General features: G+C 20.5%; 3 protein-coding genes across 3 annotated transcripts; 2 read left to right on the plus strand and 1 right to left on the minus strand.

The window, feature by feature from the left end:
- Positions 1 to 3,621: 3,621 nt before the first annotated feature.
- On the plus strand, positions 3,622 to 5,802 carry PmUG01_01013800 (Plasmodium exported protein, unknown function; the record flags this gene model as incomplete). Its single annotated transcript, XM_029007500.1, has 2 exons — positions 3,622 to 3,726; positions 3,877 to 5,802. The coding sequence occupies 2 exons, from the start codon at positions 3,622 to 3,624 to the stop codon at positions 5,800 to 5,802; spliced, it is 2,031 nt and encodes a 676-aa protein (XP_028859934.1).
- Positions 5,803 to 10,290: 4,488 nt separating this feature from the next.
- Positions 10,291 to 10,500, plus strand: PmUG01_01013900 (uncharacterized protein; the record flags this gene model as incomplete). The annotated part of the gene is made up of 1 exon (XM_029007511.1): positions 10,291 to 10,500. The coding sequence occupies one exon, from the start codon at positions 10,291 to 10,293 to the stop codon at positions 10,498 to 10,500; it is 210 nt and encodes a 69-aa protein (XP_028859935.1).
- Positions 10,501 to 14,310: 3,810 nt separating this feature from the next.
- On the minus strand, positions 14,311 to 14,768 carry PmUG01_01014000 (conserved Plasmodium protein, unknown function; the record flags this gene model as incomplete). Its single annotated transcript, XM_029007522.1, has 2 exons — positions 14,311 to 14,400; positions 14,589 to 14,768. 2 exons carry the CDS (start codon positions 14,766 to 14,768, stop codon positions 14,311 to 14,313), a joined length of 270 nt encoding a protein of 89 aa, XP_028859936.1.
- Between the last annotated feature and the right edge of the window lie 4,036 nt (positions 14,769 to 18,804).

The raw sequence follows: 18,804 nt of genomic DNA on the forward strand, positions 1-18,804 counted from the left end.
TATATATAAAAAACGTCTAACAAACTATAACTCATTAAATGTATATACTGTAAAATTTGGAAAACTGTAGTAATGAATGAATTAACAAAAACAAATTATGAAAAAAGTGTTCTTTTGAAAAAATAAACTTGTACTCATAATATGGGGAACATGATAAATACTATGCAAACTGAATATTAAAAAATATTAGTATTCGTATAACAATGAATTAAAATTTTGATAACACAAAAAGAAAATTAAGTGAAATGACTCAGTTTAAAATGTTCATCCTCATTCTATGGGAAGTTATCATGCATGGTCCATCTGAATGATTATATCATGGAATTCTCGATCCAATTAAGTATTATCCTTAATTTAATTATTTTGAATGAAAAAATAAAAAAAATATCATTTTCATCATATATTATCAATTCGTTTATTTTTTTGTATAGAAGAAAAATCAGTTGGAAGTAAAATTATATGTTTCCTAATAAATAAAGTGTTTATTTGAACTAAATATCTGCAAAATATTGTTTTGGGATAATTATAAAGGGAGAATTGTTGCAACTAATGCTTAAGGAACGTATAAAAAGTATAAGGAATTAAAATATGGTATATCATATTATCACACGGTTAATGAATATACACTAAATGTAAAAATTAAAAAACAAAAATTTAAATGGTAGGAAACCTATTACTTTTCATTTAAATATATCTTTTAAATATATATTATTTTGTATAAATTTTGATATATTTATAATATATCTAAATACTTTTATTACTCATTTTGTGCAAGACATATAACTGAACTACTGTAATACACTAAAATCCTTGATATAAATAAAAAATATATATATGATGACGATGGTGCGAACAAGATAAATTGTGAAATATAAATATAGAACCACAAAAAAATATGTATAAGTTTCGAAGGGAAATGGAATTGTTCGTTAACATAAAGTAATTTTTTCTGCAATACTTATATTGCTCAGAAATTCGATAAAGAGTTCAGAAGATACTATTTATATGTATTAATATGTAAAAAGGTATAATTTCTCACATTTCTTAATATAAGCATCGTAGTAATATCAAAATATATATAGTTATATTTGTGGGGAAATCATAACATGTTAAAACATATGAGAACATGATTAATTTACGTATAACAATAATATATTAATTAATGGTATCTACAAGAAAATCAAATTTCGACAATAAAATTAAAGAGTTCGTATTAAAGGAAATAATTAAAATAAGAAATGTATGTTCTCTAATCATTAAATGATATAATTAAAACGTTATTGTATAATTTGATTATTAATCCATTTCTTATGAATATAGTGTAACGCATCTTTTGTGAAGGAGTATTTTATTATAACCGAAGTGAAATATACTAAATTTTATACAAAACAACTGAACATGTAAATATATATATAAGAAATATATATATGTGAACATAATAAAATAATATTCTCTTAATAAAGCACCTGAAATAAGTATTCCTATGAATGAACAACATTTGATCCAAGTGTATTCACTGTTATAATAAATCATAACATCAAAAAATATGAAGAAGTATTTGCTTAATATGAATATTTAAAGATTTTATATAATAATAGAAAAAATTATATATATCATCAAAGTACAAAATATATGTACAACTGATACAGATAAATAACGTTTACTAAAAGAAATAAGCAATATCAAAGTTCAAAGTGTGTTCTCGTAAAAAAAATTTTTTCTCTGTATACACAATTTATAAAATGAGCCAATATTTTTACACCATATTACACAATTGTAGAAGTAACAAAATTTATGGTTTTATAAAAATGGAATTATGAAATTATTAATATTTGCTCCTGCTTAAGTAAAATTGAAATTTCCCCAAAAAAAGTAAGCACTTTTGAACGTATTTAATTCTGTAAATGTAATTAAAGCATTATGATTCATTATATAGCAATATATAACTGCGTTGACTTATGCATTATCAATAAAAAAATAATGCAACCACGTGATTAATTACATTTGGAGAAAAATAAAATATAAGATATCAAACGTGCACAAAAACGAAGTAATTACAATATTAACATACGTATTGTTGTGTGGTTTTAATATAAATGTTTTATTAACAAGTATAAGTATTTTATTTTTTTTTTTTTTTTAAGTTATTACCAGATTTATATTTAAAAAATTATATAAAATTCAAGAACTTTACATTTTTTCACTCATTCATCGTAGCTGTTCAAATTATTTAGATCAGCTGGTTGCCCTCATTAATAATAAAATATTAATAAAAATCCCATTAAACCTAATTTAAATAATTTATTTAATTTTTAAATATATATATTTTATATTATTTCTTTTTCTTTCCTTTTTAATCGTTATATATATTTGAAAAGACATATATTATTAACATTAAAAATTTTTATATGGTTAACCTTTGTTTCTATTATTATTTTAACGTATTCAATAGAAAAAACCACATAATGGGAATTGAAATGTTCTAAGATAAATATAAAAAAAATATAATACGGGGATAGATATATAAATAATATAATGAATAGCAAGAGAAAAGAAAAAATAAAAAATCTTAATGATATTTTCTATTTTTTTTTTTTTTTTAAAAAGCCTTTAAGTCACCTTTAAAAATTCATTAATATATTTTTTCTTTTTTTTTTAGAAAAATTCTCTCCTATTTGTGCTTTTTCTAAAACACTTTCGATAAAATTTTATTAAAATTTTTTTATCTTCTTTATATATATATAATATATTTTTTTTTTTCTTTAATAATAAAATTAGTTGTGAAATTTCAGATAGCACAAAATAATTTGGTTAATTGCTTTATATTGGAATTCAATTGATATATAATATAAAGTTCATATCAATTCTTATTACCTCATATTTAACACCTTGGGGTTTAGATATTTATATAAAGATATATATATTTAAGAGCAAAAATGAAACATAGATTTAGAAAAAAACTAACCATATAAAAAAAAAAAACACTAAATATTACGGTTATAAATTTTGTTATATATATTTACATTTAATGCAGATTAATATATAAAAAAATTAATGTTTGCTACTTTTTTAAGATTTTTATAGAATATAAAGAATGCAATTTTAAAAATATTAAATCTCATTTGCTTATTTGTATTTTGCACTATTGTGAAATTTTCAGTTATTTATTTTGATTATTCCTAATGATATTATATATATATACATCCAAGTTTTTTTAGTTCTTTAAAAAATGTTAATATAAATATTATGTAACCCTTTGTTTTTTTTTTAATGCATGTTGTTGTTACACTATAGTTTATTATAAAATATATGATTTAATTACATAAGTAAAAATTCTTTATTATACTACTTTTTATAAAAGGACACATCTTTAAATAGAAACTAATTTATTATTTGTTACTATAAAAAATTTTTAGAAAAAAAAAGTTAATAACTTTTTATTAATTCAATAAAATCTATTATTTCCTTTGTTTAGTCTCTTTTTTATTTCTTTCGAGTTATATATAATAATTATATATATATATATATTAATTTAGTGCCAAAAAAAAAAAATAGTATTTTACGACGAATGACTTTAAGTAACAGTAAATTAAATGTTAAATATTCCTCAATACGTTATTCATGTTATGGAATAAAAGAAAATTGAAAGATGGGAACTTTAGGAAGTTCGTCTTTTCTAAGCTTCATACTGTAACACTTTTTTTTGTGTTGTATCTTTTATTATTAGTAAGAAATAAAATTAAATTTTTTAAATTAAAAAAATAAATGTATATATATATATGTATATTTTTTTTATTCATTTTAAACCCACAAATCATATAAAATTTTATATTTACCCATATTTTTAACTTTAACAAATAATTAATTACTACTTAGGATATACACCTGTCAAAATGTAACAATGTCTTTGGATATCAATCTTGTAAGACATTCTCTCGTAATTTAGCCCACAAAAGCAATGATGAAAGTAGAAAAATGCAAACAGGATGGCAAGGTATAAGGGTGAAAGAGGATGAAAAAAATAAAGAAATAGTAAAGTGCAATATGCATAAAAAAAAACGTGCATCTATTGCGCACGAAATGCTTGAAAAAAAAAAATTAATAATGGAGGAGAAAATGAAAAAAAATTGGCGTGCAGATAAGGAAAGAAAAGCGAATGAAAATGAGCATACAACAATGAGGACAGAAATAAGTAATAAAAATCAAAAAATTACAAGGGCAACAAAAGAAGATACAATAGAGGGAAAAAATCAAGAATTAATGGAGAGGAAAAAAGGAGAAACGATGCAAGAAAAAAAGCAAGGAACAATAGAGGGTAAATCAGAAAAAATGATGCAAGAAGAAAAGCAAGATGTAATGAAAACCAGAAAAGTAAAAGAGGAAGAAGACGATGAAGAAGAAGACGATGAGGAAGAAGACGAAGAGGAAGAAGACGATGAGGAAGAGGAAGATGATGAGGAAGAAGAAGATGATGAAACGATGGAAGATAAAATTCGTGAAAAAAAGGAAGTAGGGCAGAATTGCTTGACTGTAAATAAGCAGGAAACAATGGGAAAAAAAGAAGATAAGATTGTGGAAAAAATGGAAGAAACGTTGAAGAAGAAAAAGGAAGAACATATTGGAGAAAGAAAAGAGGAAACTATCGAGGAAAAGACTCCTGAAAAAAAGGAAGAAACAATTGAAGAAAAAGAGCAAGAAGTAATGTGGGAAGAAGTGATGGAAAGAATAGGAATAAAAATGGATGATATAAAAGAAAAAACAATAAAAAAAAAAAAAGAAGAAACAATGGAAGAAAACAAAGAAGAAACGATGAAAGAAAAAGAAGAAATAATGGAAGAAAAAAAAGAAGAAATAATGGAGGGAAAAAAAGAAGAAACAGTAGAAGAGAGAAAGGAAGAAAACGCGGAAGAGAAAAAGGAAGAAAACGTGGAAGAGAAAAAGGAAGAAAATGTGGACGAGAAAAAGGAAGAAAACGTGGAAGAGAAAAAGGAAGAAAACGTGAAAGAGAAAAAGGAAGAAAACGTAGAAGAGAAAAAAGAAGAAACTATAGAGGAGAAAAAACCTGAAAAAAAGGAAAAAACAGTGAGTAAAAATAAAGAGGATACCTCGTTAAGAAAATTCCTTCGTAATATAGATGAAAGTAAGTTAGATGATATAATAGATAAGATATTGGGGAAAATGAATGACAAAATGACAGAGAAGAATGAAATACAAACAAATAATGGAAATTATCTAAGAATGTTATCAAAGTATAATGTTCCTGATATTTCACAAGATACCGATGATGGTGGTTGTTATGTTATAGATAATAATTTGAAGGGTGGATCTGTTGCAATAAATGATCTAACTAATAAGATGTTCAGTTATCCTTATTTTTCTAATAATTTTTCATCTCCAATGCATTTAAACGACAAAAAATTGTGTAGAACGATAATTACATTAAGTAAAGATACAGCAAAGGAAGATTTATTTCCTATTTGGAAACTATTTTGTTGGAATAAGAGAAATAAATATGTTATTATATTAGATGAACTAATGAGTGAATATGATGGATTAAGAAGAAACTATAGCAAGTATGAACATTTAACAAAACGTCGTTGGAAAAAATGTTATAAAAAATTTAAAAAAATTGTAAATGCGGAAGAAGCTTCTCTTAACAAGGAATTTATTTCTTTGATTAATAACAAATCAGTATCATTAGATCAATGTAAAGAATTTTTGCTTAAAAGTATAAAAACAGCTAATAAATTCCTTAAAAATACCAAAGTTTACTGCAGAAATATTTTACAAAAAGATATATAGATAATATTCAAAATTCGAATTTATTGCTTGAACGAAACAAAAACATATATTTCAGCAAAATTAAGAAATAAAACAAATAATACTTAAATTAAGCACCCAAAGATTGTTTCATAGAAGACGAATTGTGTATATATATGTGTGTACATATATGTTATATATAGATATAAATCCTTGTTCATAATAACTTTTACTTGTTTATACATTTATTCGAAATAGATACTTATTGTGAACTACTGGAAATACCCAATTCACATTTCCGTTATATATGACTCACACAGTCTTCCTTGAAGGAAAAAATCCAACATAAAAAATGCACATAGAATATATAAAAGGTGTTATATTATAACATTTTGTAATTATTTTTTTTTGTTATACCATGTTATAGTTTATATGTATACTTACATACATATACATATATACATATATACACACATATATATATGTAGTTAGATATATATAGATATGTGTATTTATTTGTTTTCGTGTTTTTTTTTGTATATTTATAACCATATTTTAATAATTTCATTATTATTATGTATAAATTAAAATAATTTTGAAAGCACAATAACTGTGCTATTTTAATTAAGAAAATAAATATATATATTCTGATTAATTCATAAAATACATTATACATAAAATATTTTTTTTTCCTTTTATATACAATCTTTCATTTTGTATTTTGCAAATATAATTTAACAATGATTTGTAATATTTTGTCTTTTTATATTATATCCTTTTCATTCGTTAATAATATATTACATAACTACTTATCTCTTTTTTAAAATATATATATTTTTTTATTTTCATATGAAAAATTATATTGTAATCGTATTTGAATATACCTTTGTAAATAATCGTAGATAATATAAAAATAGAAGTAATATTCCAGCGGGAAATTATTAAAGATTATTCTTAGATTATTTTATCAAATATATCTTATACAATTTTTCTTTTATTCTTTTATTCTTTCTTTTTTTTTTTTTTTTAAGTTTATTCCATTTTAATCTTCGTGTACTGCATTTAACAAGGAAAAGTAAAACTATTATATAAAATTTTTTAAAGCATGAAATAACAATATCTTATAAATGTAAAAATATAGTTGTATATGAAAGCTTGTTTCTATATACCCCCATATATATGGCCATTTTTTTAACAGAAGCATACATATTTGTATTTGTTTTTCTTATAATATATAATATCTTTAAAATGGGGAAACAATTTACAGTAAGTTCTTTACTAATATTTAAAATGTACTTAACAATAATAATATAACGTTGATGAATATATAAATTGAACTGCTATGTCCAATTTGATGTAACTTTTAAGAATATTTTATACTTCATTAACGTATAATATATTGTCACATATAATATACAACTGCATTCATTAGGCTAAAACAAACTAACGATATAGAACGATACGTTGTCTTTTTGATCCTTTTACTTATCAAATAATAACTATAATATAAAAAAACTTTTTTTAATTAAGTTTTAACTTTTGGTGTTATTTTCACTCCTTTACGTCTTTGTAGAAAATAAAAGGGTAAAACTACTTAATATATTTTTAAGTTGTTATTTTTTCTAAAAAAAAAAAGAAAAAAATGTGGTAAAAAGAAGCATAACTCACCTTTATCTAATAATTTTTTATTGTAATATTTTACATAATAATAATAGGAATACAATCATCAGTGAGACATTCTTTTTTTCAAAATAAAAATAAATTAAAAGAACAAAGAAAACACCGACAAAAAATTATAAAAAAAAAAGAGTCCTTAGGAATGTGGTGAATTGAAATATAATGTAGATAAAAAAAGCAAAATTATTTATCAAAATAATAATTCTAGATGGATCCTTATACTATAATTATAAAATAATTAATTATAACGGTATAGAAATAAACTTAAAAAAATAAAAAATGAATAATGTATTAATTTTTACATGTACTTTTTTTGCTTCCATTTTCTTCTTTTTTTCTTTACCTTATCAATTAAGTATAATTTATATAGTAGGTTATTATACACTAAATATGTTTATATTGTTATATATATAAAAAAAAAAAAATTCAACTATAAAAAACTTTAATTTATATAATCGTTTCCTGTAATCAAATATTTAAAAAAGATGTAAAAAGTTTACTTATACATTAATGTATTTCGTACATAAAAGAAAATATATCAAATATATTATAAAAATAACAATTCTTTTTAGATTCTTGTATAATCTATGTTGTTAGTTTATTCTTTAAAATTTAATAAAATAAGATTTATTTCAACAGAACAAAAAAATAAATTTACCTATTTTTTTAAAACTGTTTTCACCATTAATTAAATTCTATTTGTTTATTAGCACATTCAATTTATATTCCTTTTTATATTATATAATAATAATTATTATTAATTTTAAAAAACAAAATCAAATGTGTATATTCAAGTTTTAAATCCACGGAAAACGAAATTTTAATAGTCTACCCAGCAGTTAAAATATTTTAAAAGTATCTAAATAATATTCATATAAATTTAAAAGGGAATGAATTTTCATGTTATACACAAATACAAATAATTAAGACATACATATATGGTATCATATATTATTAACAGAATAACTTATGTTGTAGTTAAATGAATTAAATATTCTTTAATTAATTTGAATAGTCCTAATATACAGTAGTGGTGCACACGATAGAAGAACATTATTGTAGCATATTATACACATATAGAAGATGCATGCCATAAAAAAAGAGGCTATTTAACTTTCTTTAAAGCATTCAATTATATATACTTAAAATTTTTGTTTTTTTTTCTTTAAAAGATTTTGTTTTTTCCTTTTACATCACAATAGGATAACTTTTTATTATTGTATATATATATATATATATGTATTCATTAAAAATATTAAAATTTAAATGGAAATTATCTAGCATATTTCAATGTAAAATAATAGTAGAAGAAAAAAAGATAAATAATAAATTAACGAAAAATATAAAAAATAAAATTAAAAGAAAACAAAAAATATTATATATATAATTTACATAAAATAAAAATTATGTAGAAAAAATATATTATTCAAAATTTTCCTTAAAAGGCGGATTTTTATATTTATCCGAAAAAGATTAAATAACAAAATATGTATATAGATCCATAAGAATATGTAAATAAAATATATTCTCCATTAGAATGTGTACATATATATTATATATTATGAAAGTAAACATGATACACTTTAAGAAATATTTCTATGGGAATAATATTTATATATATATTTTTTTTTTTTCATAGAAAATAGGAAAAAAGGATATATAAAATGATAAATGGATAAGTATTCAAATTAACACCCTTTGGGGTTATATATTATTCAACTCATTTACATACCTTTCCTTAAATATTTTATGTAAATTAATAAAATCACGGAAATACTAATTAAATAAAAAATATATTTTTAAATATTTTTCATATTAATTAGAGATTATCAAAAAATTGTAAAACTAAAATTAATTATAAAATTATTTTATTATTAATTTATAATTTTTTTAAAATTTTTTAGTTGTTAATAATTATATTTTTATTGGTGTAATAAAAAAAAAGTATTTTTCAATATAAAATAAAAATCATTATATAATTTTTTTTTTAGTGAGTTCTAAATCATAAAAAAAATTATACAAATTTATATATATTTTCTATTTTAAATATACAAATGAAATAAAATTAATTTATTCATTTTTTATATATAGGATAATATATGAAAAAAAGTATTCTATTTTTTAATATATTTTTTTAATTTTTTTTTAAACTATTTTAATGTAATTATATTTGAAAGTACATTTTGTCAATTTAAATTTTGGATTACCAAATCTTTTCACAAAATCTTCTTAAATCCTAAATTATTTTGAAAATTACAGAACACTACATTATATGTTATTACAAAAATATATTTTTGTAGTTGTTTTTTGTATTTAAAATATAGTATACTAAGCAGACACGTAAAAGTGAATAGTAGGTATAATAAAACCTATTAACATTATTAATCTTAATAGATAATTAAATTTCTGTAAAAAGGTGAGCCACCATATTAGTATTTATTTTCGAATAGGTACGATAATATTTGTTTTATATATATATATTCATTTATCAACACAATGTATGCAACGTTTTTTGTTGTTTTTAAAGAATGAAAATACATTAGTAATCAATGTTTTTAAGACATACTGTTTATATAACGAATACATTTCTTTGTACCTTTTGTATATCTTATATTTTTTATACACATAAATTAGTTTCCGAATTTTAATTATTTACATATATGCTATATTTTACATATAATACAGTAAGACCCAATTTTTTTTTTTTTTTTTTTTTAATTTCATTCATGTAGAATAACATAGTAAGTAGTACTAATGTGTGTAATGTTCTTATTTAATTATCAAGAACAAAAAGTAAGTGTAACAAATTTGCAAAAATAACTTTATATATACATATATAAATAAATAACAAACATGATTCCTAATGAAAATAATTTTGAAAACCCCGAGGATACCATTCCCAATTTGACGCAAAATGAAGATTCATATGAAAAGAATCAAGGGTTTAAACCAGAAATGCCACAAAATACAACCTTGTTGAATCGTACAGATAGTTCTGATCAGTTTGGAAATTTAATTCAAAACCTTGAAGTAAACAAAAAGACGTTAATACAATTTTTTTGAACGTGCTCATATATGTTGCAGCCATATATATTAGCTTAAAACTATATGATTACACGACTTATAAAAAATGTGATTATTACAAAGATTTGTTATTAAGAATTGTAAGATATCAATCTCATATGAATCATAGTAAGATGGTATAATTACAATATAATAAACAGAGTAAATATTTTATATATTAGTTGTATCGTTAGAAGAAAGTACGAGGTGAGAATCCCGATCCATACAGAAGATGAAAAGGTCACTCTTATTTATATGTATTATTTTTTGAATATTATATGCGTTATTTATATATAATACTTGTTTAATATATATTCGCATTTACCTACACCAAATATACCTATTTCCTTATATGTTTGTGTATATGTAATTGTACATTTAATTTATATATATACAATTCGTATAATATATGAAACATTTAATTTTGTATAAAATAATACAATTTTCATATATTTTTTTTTTTTTTTTGTGTTTTTTTTTAAATTAAAATATATATTTTATTGTGTAATTCGTTTATATATTTATGTGAATAGGCATTTTTATTTAAAACAAATACCCCTTTTTTGTTAAACAAAAAAGTGTGCTGTAATGATTTCAACATTTTCCAACTATTTTATTTTTCCCTAAAAAAAAATAGTTTTTATGTTTATTTTTTTTTTTTTTTTGCTATATAAGTTAACAATGATAATGCTAATTTGTTATTGATGATGATGGGATCAATGCATGAAATTATGTTAAAATAAAATTTGGTTTTCTATATAATTAAATTTGCTATTTTGGTACAGTATGAAATATAAACCTTTTCAAAAAAAAACATTGAAAACAGAAATTTCATCAAAATAGATAAAATAATTACATTCATTCAGTAGAAGTGGTTCAGTTAATAACATTATTTTTTTTATTTTTTGTATTTATAAATAAATCAACTTTAACTTTACCCCTTAAAGAAAAACAATCTACTTACTTTTTCCGATTAAATTTATGTCCTGATTAGCACTTTTTTTAAAATTTAAAATTTCTTCTTACTATCTGTGCTATAAAATTATTAATTCTATTTCCCTATTTACTGTAAATAATAAAAGTTAAAAATAACAGTCATATTACAATTATACAAAGTGTTCAGTTGCAATAATTTTTTTTTTTAACTATTATCATAGTGCACTCTTATATATATATATAATATACATATATATGAAATTTTTACATATTATTTTGTGCACAGGAGTCTCAAATTCCACGTTTTTGTCTTTTTTTATTGCTTCTATGTACTCACATACTTTGTGGTAATTTTTTTTACTCTGTTTTATTAAAATTATCATACCTGAATTTTAAAACATATAATATAGAGAAACTTCCTGACTACGTTTATATTCCTATTTGATTATTAATTTTGTATATATACTTATAGTTGCATGTCACTAATTTTATATTTTTTTTAATTTTTATTTATTTTTATACATTTTATTTATGTATAGAAAAAGTAGTAAATGCTTCTTTTTCATTAACTTTTCCCGCATACGTGCAGAATTATTAAACCTCGCAGTAGTATAAAAAATGGAACATATAAGAATTTATTCTATATGAAAAACTTATATCTATGTTTTTAAAATTAAATTATTTGTATTATTTTCACGTATTTTTGTTTATAATAACTGAGTGGGTATATTTAATATAATTTTCACTGTATAACCTATTTTGCATATCATACATCCGCTCACTTTTATTCTTCTCTATAAATATGTATATATGTGTATGTATAAATCTGTATACCAGTCTTATCTTATTAATGTAATATAGAAAAATCATAGTGCAACAAGCCTTATTCTACTGTATATATTTCTATGTTAATAATTTGGATGTAGGTATAAATGTTCACAAATAAGAACAATATGCATTATTATTTTGCCACAATTGTGCTATTTAATTTTGTATTGGTTTTATTGTTGTCACCATAGTGGGCATTTGTTTATTTTACTTCGTTATATAATTTCTCATACTTTGTAATTATATTTACTTCTCCTTTTTAAAAATTGAAAGTGATATACACTTTTATGCATAATCCCGGGTGTGCACACGAGCCACATACATAGATTTGCGTTCATTTCTTTAAATCAAGTGATATATTTTTTCCCGTACATATATTTAGGGTTAATGTTAGATATCTTTTTTTTAACTTACTCTCTTTTATACACGATAAAAAAAATAAAAACGATAAAATTAAGTATTTTTATTATTAAAAACAATTCGATAGCTTATTTATATTAAATCATTTTTCTTTTATCTTTCTATACCCTATTATCTCTGCGCACCTTTTGTCATAAAAGATCATGTAAATATAGCCGCAGTCCATCTACCATTCAAGGTTAAAAAAATTAATTCATTTTTAAAAAGTGACATATATATACAACATTCTTTTTTGAACATTTGCATTAACACAAGATTTATTTTAATATAGATGCTATGACATATACAATGTGATAGACACACTCTATGGTAATTATATTTAATGCATTATTAAGAAGTATTTTTTCCTGAAAATTATTTATATTTTTTTTTTTATTATATACGCATTATATAAAGGACTGTATTATATATATTTTTTTTTTTTAATCTTTTTTTCTTCTTGAAAAATAATGATTTTTCTTTCTTATATTAACTTTTTAAATTATTATTGAAGGAGCTGCGTTCCATAAACTCTATTAGTATGTGTTTATACACATTACCATAACATATTATGTCACAAAGAAACTTTAATAAAAATATTAAATTGTAAAACTATATATATATATAAATATACGCGCATATTCATTTGATAATTTATCGTCAAAACTAAAAAATTCCATTTTTGAAACATACTCTTTTTAACTGGAACAAAAAAATTAAAGTCCTTAAAATAAGGATGTTGTCCTTCCTTACTTTAATAAAAGAGGGATACAACGAGCAGACTTTTGTTATTATTTGTAAATGCAAAGAAAATAGGCATACTATTATTATTAAATAGTACTTATTGTATTCTTTTTCTATATAACCAATGCAGTTGTTGCATATATCTTTAAACTTTTTTTTTTTTCAATTTGTTTTTTCTTTTTTTTAATAAAATTACGTTTTCATATTGAACAAAAATTAACAAATTTAATTATACATATGTATATTTAAGTAAATATACATACAGCAAAATTTCAAATTTAATATTTTCTACGCAACTGATCCATTATCATAGACACATTAACATTATTAACATCATCATACAAAAAATAAAACAAAATTTTAATTTACAAAATATTATTTTTTTTGGAAAAAAATTAAATATAAAAAAATTTTAAGAAACATTACAGCTATATGCCATTTTCCAAAAACGGAATAAATCTTATAAAAATATTACTTTGTTTAATAATTTTTCACAATTAAAATTTTAATTGAAAAAAAAAAAAAAAAAAAGCACATACATAATATATATATATACATCTATATATGACAGTGTTAAACATTAAGTATACAATTATACATGATTTAAATTATAATAATACAGATATTCCAAAAATTATGGTAATCAATAACGTAAAAAAAAAGCTAATACGTATATATGTATATATAAACGTACATTGATCCAAATATTTTAACGCATGACAAATATAGACTTAATATATACATTTACATATATACGGATAAATGTTATAAACTTACTAACATTCCTTTCTAGCAAAAATTTTCTACCTACAACAGATTCCAATTATAATTTACGTACATCCACCTATCGTATGCACAATAGGTATTATAATATTAACGGTACATCTTTTTTCACCCATCTTCTTAACAGTACGTTCTACCATCATTCGTAAATGACATTTGTGCATTTGACGTAGCATAGGTAAATGTATTATCATTTGGAGGAATTATTACCTAATATATATAAAATAAATAAGTTTGAATTGGTACATAAAATTTGACAAATATATATGAGGTACACATATGGGTAAATACGTGGGGTGTATACATAAGTTCACAAAGAAGTACATAAATATGTAATTAAAATAAATAATTAAATGGTGACTATATAAATTGTTTTAAAATATTCCTATTTATCTTACTCTATTCTTATAACGGCGAGTGTAATATAATACTACATAAAACAGTATAATACCAGCCAACACACCCTGTAAAAATCTATTGTCTAAAAAAAACCAAGTACTACGAGGACATCCACTAAAAGCCGTCTTTATCACTTGAAGATCTTCATGAACATGAGGATACGAAGATAATTCATTCATCTTAACAATATATATAATTCTTAAATTTTTAGTTTAGTGTTTTGTAAAAAATTTTTAAATAGGTAAATAATATATTATGTTCCTATATATTCAAAAATCGAAGATAACGTTATAATATTACTACTACATGGAAAATTTCTCAACGAAAATATGACAAAAAATGTATAAGTTACATGCATATGTATATATATAATATGTAAACGTTTAGTACGTAAATACATAATACATAAACATATAATGAGTAACACATAATATATAAACATATACACTATATCAAGAAAAACAAAGAGTTCTAGAAACTTTCTAACTTCTTTTTTCTTTTACAATGTAAAGTAACAATATTATGCATACATTATAAAATGAGTAATATACCTATTTATTTTGTATAACATATAATCTATAACTCCTTTAAAATTTCGTTAGCACTGTTTTTGTCTTTAAATATACATAATATATGTTTATTTAATTAAACTTATTATTTTATAAGTACAATCTTGTCCAATATATATTTAAAATAAAAAAAAAAATGGTTCAGGAATAAAAATAATTGGATAACAAATTAATTTTATAATTCAAAAATAAATTTTATTTAAGCGAATTTCAAATGTCTCAAAAAATCTATAAAAATGTAAATGAAAATGTATTCATCAAAATTTATTCACATTAAAATTAAAACAATATTACAATAAATATATATATTTGGTTTAATTTAAAAATATGAATTTTTATTAATATGTTTAATAACAATTTTTAGAACTTCTAAATAAATGCATTATTAAGCATATATATATATATATATATAATATATGCAGTTAAAAAATAATGTATAATTAATAATAAATTTTTAATAATAATTACCTCTAAAAATCCTTCTATAATTATATTACTATTATTTATAAAATAACTAAAATTAACTTCAAAAAATTTCTATAATTTTTGAGAAAAATTCTTGTAAAAATACAATTAGAAAACTTCATAAAAATGTTATTTCTTTTTTTTCTCAATTATAATAAAAAGAGTAAAATTTTTTAATTTTTTTAAAAAATGAATTAGTGTATGTTGTACTTAATATTTTAAACAAAATAAATTTACAAAAAGTATTTTTAAATTTTTTTAAAATATTACTATTTATAATTGTTTTCCGTTATTCTTTTTATTATAAATTTGTTTATATTATTATAAATTTTTTTTTGTTCTTTTTTTCTTTTTGTACTAATAAAGTAAATTTTTAAAAATTTTACCCATTTTTTTTACTTTCACATTTTTGAACATTCATTTTTTTTTGTTTGAATAAATTTTGCATAATAAACACACTAATATTTTTATTTAATTTTAAAATGCTTCAAATTTTTGAATTCTTAATTTAACATAAAAAAGTTACGTTGTAAATTATAATAATATTAATATAAATATGTATATTATATATATTTAAACCTAATGTTTAACGATGAATAATGAAATATACTAGTTGACCGAATTTATTTTTAAAATTTTAAAGGAAATCACTTTAAGAACAATTTTATATACTTTCATAAATAATACATATATATATAATTTTAGATATATTAAGCTATAATATCCTTTTTCCCCGTTTTCAAATTAATCACTTTATTTTTTAAATGACCGGGAATACCAAAGTATTTTCGTTTTTAGTTATATTTACCAATATGTTTTGCTTAAAAAAAATAAATTTATGGTGCTAAATATATATATATTATATAATAATATTAGTAATACTAAGAATAATAACTTTTACTGTTTTATTATTAATAAGTTGATATATATAAAATAAAACAATATATTTTTAATTCAATTTATGGTATTGTCTTAATAATTATGGAATATTAATTTAATCGAAGCTTTAAATTGTTAATATTTATGCCATAATTTATTCTTTATTAAATTAAATACATTAACTTTTATTTATTAATATAAACCAAAAAATATAAAAACAAAAATCTGTTTTTCTTAAGGGGTAAAAAATAACAAGAATTTTATTTTAAACAAAATTCAAAATTCATATATTTTATTATTCCTTTCCGTATAAATTTATTATGTTGTAATAATATTTGAAAAATAGTGTACTTGGAGTTTAGTTTTTTAAGCAAAGAAAAGAATATAAATTAAATTTTATTTTTGTATCTTATTTATTATAATTATTTAATAACAAACAAGATTGTAATTATGATCGTGGATTATCTTAGGATATAGTATAAATTAAATAACTTCTTATCGGAGTTATTATATGATACTGTTAACTTTTTTTCTTATTTTAACACCGTTTTTTTTATTTATATAAAATTTATTGTTTTTTATGACTTTTATTATGAAATGCACATTCGTCATCGTTGTTTAAATTTTATACGAATAAATTGAAGCAGCGAAAGAACCGCTCCTTCCAAATATTAAATTTAAACAAAAAATTACTTGAAAAGAACTTAAAATAAAGACGCATAAGATAGCATGTTAGTTTTATATTGGCTACTAAAAGAACTCAATTTTGTATTAAGTGTTAAAATGAGGTATAAAAATAACCGTAAATTTTTATATATTATAATTTTGTATAAAAGTTGAATAATTTTGAAAATTAAAGGACATTATTATAATATTAGATATTTATTATTATCGTTTTAAGTAAATTCATTTACATAATTTTTTAAAAACGCTTAACAACAAATTCACATTTATACCAAACAATATATATATTCCATTATTTACAAAAAAATGTCTTTAAGAATTTATATTTTTTTCCTTTTACATTAGTGCAGATATTACTGTTTTATGTATTCTTCTATTTATATATGTTTATATTTCTATGACATTACAACTATATAAAACTTTATTTTTTGTTCTACCTTATTTAATAATTCTTTTCCATGTGGCAATTAATTTGTGTGCATGGCGTTGTTGACATAAAATAAAAGTTGTTTATACATTGATCAAATTGGCTAATAACTTTATAACAAATTTAATAAATTCCTCAAATTTTTAAATTGGTATGTACATACATATATATATGTGTTATACTGGAATGTTATATGTACAAATGAAAAAAAAAATGAATGCACTTATTTGATATACTTGCAAAATCTCATATATGCACAGTATTGGTAAAAAATTAATTAAACCAAAAAGTTCTTGTTATTTTCATCAATTTTACAAATAAAGTTGTTGCTTCCTAATTACATTGTACAAAAATCCGTTATATAAAAATATAACAGATAGAAGCATAATTTTACCTTCTAAATTAATAAGTTTTTATTATAATTGAAAACTTTATATAAAAAGAAATTAATTCTTTTTTTTTAATTTTCTTACATAATCATTTAGAACTTACAGTATTTTTTGTATCAATTTTTTTCTTTTTTTAAATTATATTCATGTTCGCAAAAAAAAATGAAAGTTTTAATTATAACTAAAACTATATTAATATGTTTGTAATTCATACGCCCAAAGCATCATCATACACAAGCTCAATGTAAAAATGTAAATTAAAACAATAAAAATAAAAAATAAATTTAATTCAATATGCATTTTATTTGTCTAAAAAAAAAAAAATAAAAAAAAAAAGACGTAAATATATATATACTTTTTTATTACAAAAACGTATTTCCTTTGGATAACCGAAAATAAAAATATATTTGTATTAATTACAGAGATAACAAGAAAAAAAAAAAAAAAAAAAAAAGACAGATAAAAAAAACAAGTTAATTCCCCCAAATCGAATGATACTGCGTTTATATGGAAAATAAAACAATTATGAGTTTTCATAAGAGTATATGAATATAAAAAAAAAAATTACGCACATAGATAATAGGTACCACTTTTTTAAAGCAACAAACACCAACTTTTTATAACACAAAAAATATATATGGTCTCTTTGGTGCATATTAATTTCTATGATCTTGGGTTTATAAGTTATATGGGATCTCTTCATATAGACATTAAAAATGACCACAATACCTAATTTTGTACATACATTTCTACAGTTAAAAGAAAGAAAAGTAAATAAAAATTTAAATTATTAGTATACAAA

Source organism: Plasmodium malariae, assembly GCF_900090045.1.
Source record: "Plasmodium malariae genome assembly, chromosome: 1".
Lineage (NCBI taxonomy): Eukaryota > Apicomplexa > Aconoidasida > Haemosporida > Plasmodiidae > Plasmodium > Plasmodium malariae.